Source organism: Crinia signifera, chromosome 5 (assembly GCF_055691185.1).
Source record: "Crinia signifera chromosome 5, ASM5569118v1, whole genome shotgun sequence".
Lineage (NCBI taxonomy): Eukaryota > Metazoa > Chordata > Amphibia > Anura > Myobatrachidae > Crinia > Crinia signifera.
In genome coordinates this window covers 4,291,409-4,306,646 of record NC_139221.1, presented here as the reverse complement: position 1 = coordinate 4,306,646, position 15,238 = coordinate 4,291,409, and the positions used below count along the sequence as shown (strand labels likewise).

The window sequence follows — 15,238 nt, the reverse complement described above, 5'->3', positions numbered from 1 at the left end:
ACTGTCATACAGCCATCAGCCAGCCTACGGGAGACACAACCAGGGTCACAGCTACACTAGTGACTGTCACACGGCCATCAGCCAGCCTATGGGGGACACAACCAGGGTCACAGCTACACTAGTAACTGTCACACAGCCATCAACCAGCCTACGGGAGACACAACCAGGGTCACAGCTACACTAGTGACTGTCACACGGCCATCAGCCAGCCTATGGGGGACACAACCAGGGTCACAGCTACACTAGTAACTGTCACACAGCCATCAACCAGCCTACGGGAGACACAACCAGGGTCACAGCTACACTAGTGACTGTCACACGGCCATCAGCCAGCCTACGGGAGACACAACCAGGGTCACAGCTACACTAGTGACTGTCACACGGCCATCAGCCAGCCTACGGGGGATACAACCAGGATCACAGCTACACTAGTGACTGTCACACAGCCATCAGCCAGCCTACGGGAGACACAACCAGGGTCACAGCTACACTAGTGACTGTCACACGGCCATCAGCCAGCCTACGGGAGACACAACCAGGGTCACAGCTACACTAGTGAATGTCACACGACCATCAGCCAGCCTACGGGAGACACAACCAGGGTCACAGCTACACTAGTGACTGTCACACGGCCGTCAGCCAGCCTACGGGGGATACAACCAGGGTCACAGCTACACTAGTGACTGTCACACAGCCATTAGCCAGCCTACGGGGGACACAACCAGGGTCACAGCTACACTAGTGACTGTCATACAGCCATCAGCCAGCCTACGGGAGACACAACCAGGGTCACAGCTACACTAGTGACTGTCACACGGCCATCAGCCAGCCTATGGGGGACACAACCAGGGTCACAGCTACACTAGTAACTGTCACACAGCCATCAACCAGCCTACGGGAGACACAACCAGGGTCACAGCTACACTAGTGACTGTCACACGGCCATCAGCCAGCCTATGGGGGACACAACCAGGGTCACAGCTACACTAGTGACTGTCACACGGCCATCAGCCAGCCTACGGGGGATACAACCAGGATCACAGCTACACTAGTTACTGTTACACGACCATCAGCCAGCCTACGGGAGACACAACCAGGGTCACAGCTACACTAGTGACTGTCACACGGCCATCAGCCAGCCTACGGGGGATACAACCAGGATCACAGCTACACTAGTGACTGTCACACAGCCATCAGCCAGCCTACAGGAGACACAACCAGGGTCACAGCTACACTAGTGACTGTCACACGGCCATCAGCCAGCCTACGGGAGACACAACCAGGGTCACAGCTACACTAGTGACTGTCACACGGCCATCAGCCAGCCTACGGGGGATACAACCAGGATCACAGCTACACTAGTGACTGTCACACAGCCATCAGCCAGCCTACAGGAGACACAACCAGGGTCACAGCTACACTAGTGACTGTCACACGACCATCAGCCAGCCTACGGGAGACACAACCAGGGTCACAGCTACACTAGTTACTGTTACACGACCATCAGCCAGCCTACGGGAGACACAACCAGGGTTACAGCTACACTAGTGACTGTCACACGGCCATCAGCCAGCCTATGGGGGACACAACCAGGGTCACAGCTACACTAGTAACTGTCACACAGCCATCAACCAGCCTACGGGAGACACAACCAGGGTCACAGCTACACTAGTGACTGTCACACGGCCATCAGCCAGCCTATGGGGGACACAACCAGGGTCACAGCTACACTAGTAACTGTCACACAGCCATCAGCCAGCCTACAGGAGACACAACCAGGGTCACAGCTACACTAGTGACTGTCACACGACCATCAGCCAGCCTACGGGAGACACAACCAGGGTCACAGCTACACTAGTTACTGTTACACGGCCATCAGCCAGCCTACGGGAGACACAACCAGGGTCACAGCTACACTAGTGACTGTCACACGACCATCAGCCAGCCTACGGGAGACACAACCAGGGTCACAGCTACACTAGTGACTGTCACACGGCCGTCAGCCAGCCTACGGGGGATACAACCAGGGTCACAGCTACACTAGTGACTGTCACACAGCCATTAGCCAGCCTACGGGGACACAACCAGGGTCACAGCTACACTAGTGACTGTCATACAGCCATCAGCCAGCCTACGGGAGACACAACCAGGGTCACAGCTACACTAGTGACTGTCACACGGCCATCAGCCAGCCTATGGGGGACACAACCAGGGTCACAGCTACACTAGTAAGTGTCACACAGCCATCAACCAGCCTACGGGAGACACAACCAGGGTCACAGCTACACTAGTGACTGTCACACGGCCATCAGCCAGCCTATGGGGGACACAACCAGGGTCACAGCTACACTAGTAACTGTCACACAGCCATCAGCCAGCCTACGGGAGACACAACCAGGGTCACAGCTACACTAGTGACTGTCACACGGCCATCAGCCAGCCTACGGGGGACACAACCAGGGTCACAGCTACACTAGTGACTGTCACACGGCCATCAGCCAGCCTATGGGAGACACAACCAGGGTCACAGCTACACTAGTGAAGGTCACACGACCATCAGCCAGCCTACGGGAGACACAACCAGGGTCACAGCTACACTAGTGACTGTCACACGGCCATCAGCCAGCCTACGGGAGACACAACCAGGGTCACAGCTACACTAGTGACTGTCACACGGCCATCAGCCAGCCTACGGGGGATACAACCAGGGTCACAGCTACACTAGTGACTGTCACACAGCCATTAGCCAGCCTACGGGGGATACAACCCGGGTCACAGCTACACTAGTGACTGTCATACAGCCATCAGCCAGCCTACGGGAGACACAACCAGGGTCACAGCTACACTAGTGACTGTCACGCGGCCATCAGCCAGCCTACAGGAGACACAACCAGGGTCACAGCTACACTAGTGACTGTCACACGGCCATCAGCCAGCCTACGGGAGACACAACCAGGGTAACAGCTACACTAGTGACTGTCACACGGCCATCAGCCAGCCTACGGGAGACACAACCAGGGTCACAGCTACACTAGTGACTGTCACACGGCCATCAGCCAGCCTACGGGAGACACAACCAGGGTTACAGCTACACTAGTGACTGTCACACGGCCATCAGCCAGCCTACGGGAGACACAACCAGGGTCAGAGCTACACTAGTGACTGTCACACGGCCATCAGCCAGCCTACGGGAGACACAACCAGGGTTACAGCTACACTAGTGACTGTCACACGGCCATCAGCCAGCCTACAGGAGATACAACCAGGGTCACAGCTACACTAGTGACTGTCACACGGCCATCAGCCAGCCTACGGGGGACACAACCAGGATCACAGCTACACTAGTGACTGTCACACGGCCATCAGCCAGCCTACGGGAAACACAACCAGGGTCACAGCTACACTAGTGACTGTCACACGGCCATCAGCCAGCCTACAGGAAACACAACCAGGGTCACAGCTACACTAGTGACTGTCACACGGCCATCAGCCAGCCTACGGGAGACACAACCAGGGTCACAGCTACACTAGTAACTGTCACACGGCCATCAGCCAGCCTACGGGAAACATAACCCGGGTCACAGCTCCACTAGTGACTGTCACACGGCCATCAGCCAGCCTACGGGGGACACAACCAGGATCACAGCTACAATAGTGACTGCCACACGGCCATCATCCAGCCTACGGGAGACACAACCAGGGTCACATCTACACTAGTGACTGTCACACGGCCATCAGCCAGCCTACGGGGGACACAACCAGGGTCACAGCTACACTAGTGACTGTCACACAGCCAACAGCCAGCCTACGGGGGACACAACCAGGATCACAGCTACACTAGTGACTGTCACACGGCCATCAGCCAGCCTACGGGGGACACAACCAGGTTCACATCTACACTAGTGACTGTCACACGGCCATCAGCCAGCCTACGGGGGACACAACCAGGGTCACATCTACACTAGTGACTGTCACACGGCCATCAGCCAGCCTACGGGAGACACAACCAGGGTCACAGCTACACTAGTGACTGTTACACGGTTATCAGCCAGCCTACGGGAGACACAACCAGGGTCACAGCTACACTAGTGACTGTCACACGGCCATCAGCCAGCCTACGGGAGACACAACCAGGGTCACAGCTACACTAGTGACTGTCACACGGCCATCAGCCAGCCTACGGGAGACACAACCAGGGTCACAGCTACACTAGTGACTGTCACACGGCCATCAGCCAGCCTACGGGGGACACAACCAGGATCACAGCTACACTAGTGACTGTCACACGGCCATCATCCAGCCTACGGGGGACACAACCAGGGTCACAGCTACACTAGTGACTGTCACACGGCCATCAGCCAGCCTACGGGGGACACAACCAGGATCACAGCTACACTAGTGACTGTCACACGGCCATCAGCCAGCCTACGGGGGACACAACCATGGTCACAGCTACACTAGTGACTGTCACACGGCCATCAGCCAGCCTACGGGGGACACAACCAGGGTCACATCTACACTAGTGACTAGCACACGGCCATCAGCCAGCCTACGGGGGACACAACCAGGGTCACATCTACACTAGTGACTGTCACACGGCCATCAGCCAGCCTACGGGGGACACAACCAGGGTCACAGCTACACTAGTGACTGTCACACGGCCATCAGCCAGCCTACGGGGGACACAACCAGGGTCAAATATACATTAGAGACTGTCACACGGCGATCAGCCAGCCTACAGGAGACACAACCAAGTTCACACCTACACTAGTGACTGTCACACGGCCATCACCCAGCCTACAGGGGACACAACCAGGGTCACAGCTACACTAGTGACTGTCACACGGCCATCAGCCAGCCTACGGGGGACAAATCAAGGGTCACAGCTACATTAGTGACTGTCACACGGCCATCAGCCAGCCTACGGGGGACAAATCCAGGGTCACAGCTACATTAGTGACTGTCACACAGCCATCAGCCAGCCTACTGGGGGACACAACCAGGGTCACATCTACAATAGTGACTGTCACACGGCCATCAGCCAGCCTACGGGGGACACAACCAGGGTTACAGCTACACTAGTGACTGTCACACGGCCATCAGCCAGCCTATGGGGGACACAACCAGGGTCACAGCTACACTAGTAACTGTCACACAGCCATCAACCAGCCTACGGGAGACACAACCAGGGTCACAGCTACACTAGTGACTGTCACATGGCCATCAGCCAGCCTATGGGGGACACAACCAGGGTCACAGCTACACTAGTAACTGTCACACAGCCATCAGCCAGCCTACAGGAGACACAACCAGGGTCACAGCTACACTAGTGACTGTCACACGACCATCAGCCAGCCTACGGGAGACACAACCAGGGTCACAGCTACACTAGTTACTGTTACACGGCCATCAGCCAGCCTACGGGGGATACAACCAGGGTCACAGCTACACTAGTGACTGTCACACAGCCATTAGCCAGCCTACGGGGGACACAACCAGGGTCACAGCTACACTAGTGACTGTCATACAGCCATCAGCCAGCCTACGGGAGACACAACCAGGGTCACAGCTACACTAGTGACTGTCACACGGCCATCAGCCAGCCTATGGGGGACACAACCAGGGTCACAGCTACACTAGTAACTGTCACACAGCCATCAACCAGCCTACGGGAGACACAACCAGGGTCACAGCTACACTAGTGACTGTCACACGGCCATCAGCCAGCCTATGGGGGACACAACCAGGGTCACAGCTACACTAGTAACTGTCACACAGCCATCAACCAGCCTACGGGAGACACAACCAGGGTCACAGCTACACTAGTGACTGTCACACGGCCATCAGCCAGCCTACGGGAGACACAACCAGGGTCACAGCTACACTAGTGACTGTCACACGGCCATCAGCCAGCCTACGGGGGATACAACCAGGATCACAGCTACACTAGTGACTGTCACACAGCCATCAGCCAGCCTACGGGAGACACAACCAGGGTCACAGCTACACTAGTGACTGTCACACGGCCATCAGCCAGCCTACGGGAGACACAACCAGGGTCACAGCTACACTAGTGAATGTCACACGACCATCAGCCAGCCTACGGGAGACACAACCAGGGTCACAGCTACACTAGTGACTGTCACACGGCCGTCAGCCAGCCTACGGGGGATACAACCAGGGTCACAGCTACACTAGTGACTGTCACACAGCCATTAGCCAGCCTACGGGGGACACAACCAGGGTCACAGCTACACTAGTGACTGTCATACAGCCATCAGCCAGCCTACGGGAGACACAACCAGGGTCACAGCTACACTAGTGACTGTCACACGGCCATCAGCCAGCCTATGGGGGACACAACCAGGGTCACAGCTACACTAGTAACTGTCACACAGCCATCAACCAGCCTACGGGAGACACAACCAGGGTCACAGCTACACTAGTGACTGTCACACGGCCATCAGCCAGCCTATGGGGGACACAACCAGGGTCACAGCTACACTAGTGACTGTCACACGGCCATCAGCCAGCCTACGGGGGATACAACCAGGATCACAGCTACACTAGTTACTGTTACACGACCATCAGCCAGCCTACGGGAGACACAACCAGGGTCACAGCTACACTAGTGACTGTCACACGGCCATCAGCCAGCCTACGGGGGATACAACCAGGATCACAGCTACACTAGTGACTGTCACACAGCCATCAGCCAGCCTACAGGAGACACAACCAGGGTCACAGCTACACTAGTGACTGTCACACGGCCATCAGCCAGCCTACGGGAGACACAACCAGGGTCACAGCTACACTAGTGACTGTCACACGGCCATCAGCCAGCCTACGGGGGATACAACCAGGATCACAGCTACACTAGTGACTGTCACACAGCCATCAGCCAGCCTACAGGAGACACAACCAGGGTCACAGCTACACTAGTGACTGTCACACGACCATCAGCCAGCCTACGGGAGACACAACCAGGGTCACAGCTACACTAGTTACTGTTACACGACCATCAGCCAGCCTACGGGAGACACAACCAGGGTTACAGCTACACTAGTGACTGTCACACGGCCATCAGCCAGCCTATGGGGGACACAACCAGGGTCACAGCTACACTAGTAACTGTCACACAGCCATCAGCCAGCCTACAGGAGACACAACCAGGGTCACAGCTACACTAGTGACTGTCACACGACCATCAGCCAGCCTACGGGAGACACAACCAGGGTCACAGCTACACTAGTTACTGTTACACGGCCATCAGCCAGCCTACGGGAGACACAACCAGGGTCACAGCTACACTAGTGACTGTCACACGACCATCAGCCAGCCTACGGGAGACACAACCAGGGTCACAGCTACACTAGTGACTGTCACACGGCCGTCAGCCAGCCTACGGGGGATACAACCAGGGTCACAGCTACACTAGTGACTGTCACACAGCCATTAGCCAGCCTACGGGGACACAACCAGGGTCACAGCTACACTAGTGACTGTCATACAGCCATCAGCCAGCCTACGGGAGACACAACCAGGGTCACAGCTACACTAGTGACTGTCACACGGCCATCAGCCAGCCTATGGGGGACACAACCAGGGTCACAGCTACACTAGTAAGTGTCACACAGCCATCAACCAGCCTACGGGAGACACAACCAGGGTCACAGCTACACTAGTGACTGTCACACGGCCATCAGCCAGCCTATGGGGGACACAACCAGGGTCACAGCTACACTAGTAACTGTCACACAGCCATCAGCCAGCCTACGGGAGACACAACCAGGGTCACAGCTACACTAGTGACTGTCACACGGCCATCAGCCAGCCTACGGGGGACACAACCAGGGTCACAGCTACACTAGTGACTGTCACACGGCCATCAGCCAGCCTATGGGAGACACAACCAGGGTCACAGCTACACTAGTGAAGGTCACACGACCATCAGCCAGCCTACGGGAGACACAACCAGGGTCACAGCTACACTAGTGACTGTCACACGGCCATCAGCCAGCCTACGGGAGACACAACCAGGGTCACAGCTACACTAGTGACTGTCACACGGCCATCAGCCAGCCTACGGGGGATACAACCAGGGTCACAGCTACACTAGTGACTGTCACACAGCCATTAGCCAGCCTACGGGGGATACAACCCGGGTCACAGCTACACTAGTGACTGTCATACAGCCATCAGCCAGCCTACGGGAGACACAACCAGGGTCACAGCTACACTAGTGACTGTCACGCGGCCATCAGCCAGCCTACAGGAGACACAACCAGGGTCACAGCTACACTAGTGACTGTCACACGGCCATCAGCCAGCCTACGGGAGACACAACCAGGGTCACAGCTACACTAGTGACTGTCACACGGCCATCAGCCAGCCTACGGGAGACACAACCAGGGTCACAGCTACACTAGTGACTGTCACACGGCCATCAGCCAGCCTACGGGAGACACAACCAGGGTTACAGCTACACTAGTGACTGTCACACGGCCATCAGCCAGCCTACGGGAGACACAACCAGGGTCAGAGCTACACTAGTGACTGTCACACGGCCATCAGCCAGCCTACGGGAGACACAACCAGGGTTACAGCTACACTAGTGACTGTCACACGGCCATCAGCCAGCCTACAGGAGATACAACCAGGGTCACAGCTACACTAGTGACTGTCACACGGCCATCAGCCAGCCTACGGGGGACACAACCAGGATCACAGCTACACTAGTGACTGTCACACGGCCATCAGCCAGCCTACGGGAAACACAACCAGGGTCACAGCTACACTAGTGACTGTCACACGGCCATCAGCCAGCCTACAGGAAACACAACCAGGGTCACAGCTACACTAGTGACTGTCACACGGCCATCAGCCAGCCTACGGGAGACACAACCAGGGTCACAGCTACACTAGTAACTGTCACACGGCCATCAGCCAGCCTACGGGAAACATAACCCGGGTCACAGCTACACTAGTGACTGTCACACGGCCATCAGCCAGCCTACGGGGGACACAACCAGGATCACAGCTACAATAGTGACTGCCACACGGCCATCATCCAGCCTACGGGAGACACAACCAGGGTCACATCTACACTAGTGACTGTCACACGGCCATCAGCCAGCCTACGGGGGACACAACCAGGGTCACAGCTACACTAGTGACTGTCACACAGCCAACAGCCAGCCTACGGGGGACACAACCAGGATCACAGCTACACTAGTGACTGTCACACGGCCATCAGCCAGCCTACGGGGGACACAACCAGGTTCACATCTACACTAGTGACTGTCACACGGCCATCAGCCAGCCTACGGGGGACACAACCAGGGTCACATCTACACTAGTGACTGTCACACGGCCATCAGCCAGCCTACGGGAGACACAACCAGGGTCACAGCTACACTAGTGACTGTTACACGGTTATCAGCCAGCCTACGGGAGACACAACCAGGGTCACAGCTACACTAGTGACTGTCACACGGCCATCAGCCAGCCTACGGGAGACACAACCAGGGTCACAGCTACACTAGTGACTGTCACACGGCCATCAGCCAGCCTACGGGAGACACAACCAGGGTCACAGCTACACTAGTGACTGTCACACGGCCATCAGCCAGCCTACGGGGGACACAACCAGGATCACAGCTACACTAGTGACTGTCACACGGCCATCATCCAGCCTACGGGGGACACAACCAGGGTCACAGCTACACTAGTGACTGTCACACGGCCATCAGCCAGCCTACGGGGGACACAACCAGGATCACAGCTACACTAGTGACTGTCACACGGCCATCAGCCAGCCTACGGGGGACACAACCATGGTCACAGCTACACTAGTGACTGTCACACGGCCATCAGCCAGCCTACGGGGGACACAACCAGGGTCACATCTACACTAGTGACTAGCACACGGCCATCAGCCAGCCTACGGGGGACACAACCAGGGTCACATCTACACTAGTGACTGTCACACGGCCATCAGCCAGCCTACGGGGGACACAACCAGGGTCACAGCTACACTAGTGACTGTCACACGGCCATCAGCCAGCCTACGGGGGACACAACCAGGGTCAAATATACATTAGAGACTGTCACACGGCGATCAGCCAGCCTACAGGAGACACAACCAAGTTCACACCTACACTAGTGACTGTCACACGGCCATCACCCAGCCTACAGGGGACACAACCAGGGTCACAGCTACACTAGTGACTGTCACACGGCCATCAGCCAGCCTACGGGGGACAAATCAAGGGTCACAGCTACATTAGTGACTGTCACACGGCCATCAGCCAGCCTACGGGGGACAAATCCAGGGTCACAGCTACATTAGTGACTGTCACACAGCCATCAGCCAGCCTACTGGGGGACACAACCAGGGTCACATCTACAATAGTGACTGTCACACGGCCATCAGCCAGCCTACGGGGGACACAACCAGGGTTACAGCTACACTAGTGACTGTCACACGGCCATCAGCCAGCCTACGGGAGACACAACCAGGGTCACAGCTACACTAGTGACTGTCACACGGCCATCAGGCAGCCTATGGGGGACACAAACAGGGTCACAGCTACACTAGTGACTGTCACACGGCCATCAGCCAGCCTACGGGGGACACAACCAGGGTCACAGCTACACTAGTGACTGTCACACGGCCATCAGCCAGCCTACAGGAGACACAACCAGGGTCACAGCTACACTAGTGACTTTCACATGGCCATCAGCCAGCCTACGGAGGACACAACCAGGATCACAGCTACACTAGTGAGTGTCACACGGCCATCAGCCAGCCTACAGGGGACACAGCTACACTAGTGTCTGTCACACGGCCATCAGCCAGCCTACAGGGGACACAGCTACACTAGTGTCTGTCACACGGCCATCAGACAGCCTACGGGGGACATAACCAGGGTCACAGCTACACTAGTGAGTGTCACACGGCCATCAGCCAGCCTACGGGGGATATAACCAGGGTCACAGCTACACTAGTGACTGTCACATGGCCATCAGACAGCCTACGGGGGACATAACCAGGGTCACATCTACACTACTGACTGTCACACGGCCCTCAGCCAGCTTACGGGAGACACAACCAGGGTCACAGCTACGATAGTGACTGTCACACGGCCATCAGCCAGCCTACGGGGGACACAACCAGGGTCACAGCTACACTAGTGACTGTCACACGGCCATCAGCCAGCCTACGGGGGACACAACCAGGGTCACAGATACACTAATGACTGTCACACGGCCATCAGCCAGCCTACGGGGGACACAACCAGGGACACAGCTACACTAGTGACTGTCACACGGCCATCAGCCAGCCTACAGAAGACACAACCAGGGTCACAGCTACACTAGTGACTGTCACACGGCCATCAGCCAGCCTACAGGTGACACAACCAGGGTCACAGCTACACTAGTGACTGTCACACGGCCATCAGCCAGCCTACAGGTGACACAACCAGGGTCACAGCTACACTAGTCACTGCCATACAGCCATCAGCCAGCCTACAGGGGACACAAAGATGGTCACAGCTACAATAGTGACTGTCACACGGCCATCAGCCAGCCTACAGAAGACACAACCAGGGTCACAGTTACACTAGTGACTGTCACACGGCCATCAGGCAGCCTACGGGAGACACAACCAGGGTCACAGCTACACTAGTGACTGTCACACGGCCATCAGCCAGCCTACAGAGGACACAACCAGGATCACAGCTACACTAGTGACTGTCACACGGCCATCAGCCAGCCTACAGAGGACACAGCTACACTAGTGACTTTCACATGGCCATCAGACAGCCTACGGGGGACATAACCAGGATCACAGCTACACTAGTGACTGTCACACGGCCATCAGCCAGCCTACAGGGGACACAGCTACACTAGTGACTGTCACACGGCCATCAGCCAGCTCACGGGGGACATAACCAGGGTCACACCTACACTAGTGACTGTCACACAGCCATTAGCCAGCCTACGGGGGACACAACCAGGGTCACAGCTACGATAATGACTGTCACACCGCCATCAGCCATCCTACGGGGGACACAACCAGGGTCACAGCTACGTTAGTGACTGTCACACGGCCATCAGCCAGCCTACGGGGGACACAACCAGGGTCACAGCTACAATAGTGACTGTCACACAGCCATCAGCCAGCCTGCGGTAGACACAACCAGGGTCACAGATACACTAATGACTGTCACATGGCCATCAGCCAGCCTACGGGGGACACAACCAGGGTCACAGCTACACTAGTGACTGTCACACGGCCATCAGCCAGCCTACAGAAGACACAACCAGGGTCACAGCTACACAAGTGACTGTCACAAGGCCATCAGCCAGCCTACGGGGGACACAAACAGGGTCACAATTACACTAGTGACTGTCACACGGCCATCAGCCAGCCTAGAGGGGACACAACCAGGGTCACAGCTACACTAGTGACTGTCACACGGCCATCAGCCAGCCTACGGGAGACACAACCAGGGTCACAGGTACACTAGTGACTGTCACACGGCCATCAGCCAGCCTACGGGAGACACAACCAGGGTCACAGCTACACTAGTGACTGTCACACGGCCATCAGCCAGCCTACAGGAGACACAACCAGGGTCACAGCTACACTAGTGATTGTCACATGGCCATCAGCCAGCCTACGGGGGACACAACCAGGATCACAACTACGTTAGTGACTGTCACACGGCCATCAGCCAGCCTACGGGGGACACAACCAGAATCACAGCTACACTAGTGACTGTCACACGGCCATCATCCAGCGTACGGGGGACACAACCAGGGTCACAGCTACACTAGTGACTGTCACACGGCCATCATCCAGCGTACGGGGGACACAGCCAGGGTCACAGCTACACTAATGACTGTCACACGGCCATCAGCCAGCCTACGGGGGACACAACCAGGGATACAGCTACACTAGTGACTGTCACACGGCCATCAGCCAGCCTACGTGGGACACAACCAGGGTCACAGCTACACCAGTGACTGTCACACGGCCATCAGCCAGCCTACAGAAGACACAACCAGGGTCACAGTTACACTAGTGACTGTCACACGGCCATCAGGCAGCCTACGGGGGACACAACCAGGGTTACAGCTACACTAGTGACTGTCACACGGCCATCAGCCAGCCTACGGGAGACACAACCAGGGTCACAGCTACACTAGTGACTTTCACATGGCCATCAGCCAGCCTACAGAGGACACAACCAGGATCACAGCTACACTAGTGACTGTCACACGGCCATCAGCCAGCTCACGGGGGACATAACCAGGGTCACACCTACACTAGTGACTGTCACACAGCCATTAGCCAGCCTACGGGGGACACAACCAGGGTCACAGCTACGATAGTGACTGTCACACCGCCATCAGCCATCCTACGGGGGACACAACCAGGGTCACAGCTACGTTAGTGACTGTCACACGGCCATCAGCCAGCCTACGGGGGACACAACCAGGGTCACAGCTACACTAGTGACTGTCACACGGCCATCAGCCAGCCTGCGGTAGACACAACCAGGGTCACAGATACACTAATGACTGTCACATGGCCATCAGCCAGCCTACAGAAGACACAACCAGGGTCACAGCTACACTAGTGACTGTCACAAGGCCATCAGCCAGCCTACGGGGGACACAAACAGGGTCACAACTACACTAGTGACTGTCACACAGCCATCAGCCAGCCTAGAGGGGACACAACCAGGGTCACAGCTACACTAGTGACTGTCACACGGCCATCAGCCAGCCTACGGGAGACACAACCAGGGTCACAGGTACACTAGTGACTGTCACACGGCCATCAGCCAGCCTACGGGAGACACAACCAGGGTCACAGCTACACTAGTGACTGTCACACGGCCATCAGCCAGCCTACAGGAGACACAACCAGGGTCACAGCTACACTAGTGATTGTCACATGGCCATCAGCCAGCCTACGGGGGACACAACCAGGATCACAGCTACGTTAGTGACTGTCACACGGCCATCAGCCAGCCTACGGGGGACACAACCAGAATCACAGCTACACTAGTGACTGTCACACGGCCATCATCCAGCGTACGGGGGACACAACCAGGGTCACAGCTACACTAGTGACTGTCACACGGCCATCATCCAGCGTACGGGGGACACAGCCAGGGTCACAGCTACACTAATGACTGTCACACGGCCATCAGCCAGCCTACGGGGGACACAACCAGGGATACAGCTACACTAGTGACTGTCACACGGCCATCAGCCAGCCTACGTGGGACACAACCAGGGTCACAGCTACACCAGTGACTGTCACACGGCCATCATCCAGCGTACGGGGGACACAACCAGGGTCACAGCTACACTAGTGACTGTCACACGGCCATCATCCAGCGTACGGGGGACACAACCAGGGTCACAGCCACACTAGTGAATGTCACATGGCCATCAGCAAGTCTACGGGGGACACAACCAGGGTCACAGCTACACTAGTTACTGTCACATGGCCATCAGCCAGCCTACGGGTGACACAGCTACACTAGTGACTGTCACACAGCCATCAGACAGCCTACAGCCTCACCTCCTCTTTGTTCACTGAACCAAAGATTGCGCTACCAGTAGGATGTTCTTAATTACATCCCTTACAACACGGCAAACGCGTACACACACATACACGCACACGTACACACATGCACACGCATAGTTAGTGATCAGAACAGTGTTTATTTTACTCAATGCTAGCACACTGGCACAGGACTGCTCAGCTGGCATACTGGCACATATACTGGCATTACGTACTGGATATCGGCTACAGATGTAGATAGGTACCCCGTCATGTGACCAAAAACATTTTGAAACTAAAAGGAGATAAAAAGAAAAAAAGATTCTATCACATTATGAATCACACGACCCCTGAAAGCACCACTATCAGGGGTCATGATAGTGGTCCTGGCACACATATAGTATGTGTAATACTGTATGTGAGCAAGGATGGACTGGAGGTGTCAAGGTGCGGAGGGCTAGGTACTTGGTGGTGTCGGGGTGCTGAGAGCTAGGTACCCGGTGGTGGCGGGGTGCTGAGAGCTAGGTACCTGGTGGTGTCGGGGTGCTGAGAGCTAGGTATCCGGTGGTGTCGGGGTGCTGAGAGCTAGGTACTTGGTGGCGTCGGAGTGCTGAGAGCTAGGTACCCGGTGGTGTCGGGGTGCCGAGA

The 15,238-nt window shown here is 56.2% G+C and overlaps 1 protein-coding gene across 4 annotated transcripts in view; it reads right to left on the bottom strand.

The window, feature by feature from the left end:
* LOC146079868 (uncharacterized) overlaps positions 1–15,238 on the bottom strand; it is a 158,646-nt gene that overhangs the window by 67,968 nt on the left and 75,440 nt on the right. For all 4 annotated transcript variants that reach the window (XM_083186537.1, XM_083186538.1, XM_083186536.1 and 1 more), the window contains one exon: positions 14,827–14,885. In XM_083186537.1, the coding sequence (XP_083042663.1) occupies positions 14,827–14,885 (59 nt within the window). The remainder of the gene's footprint in view (positions 1–14,826; positions 14,886–15,238) is intronic.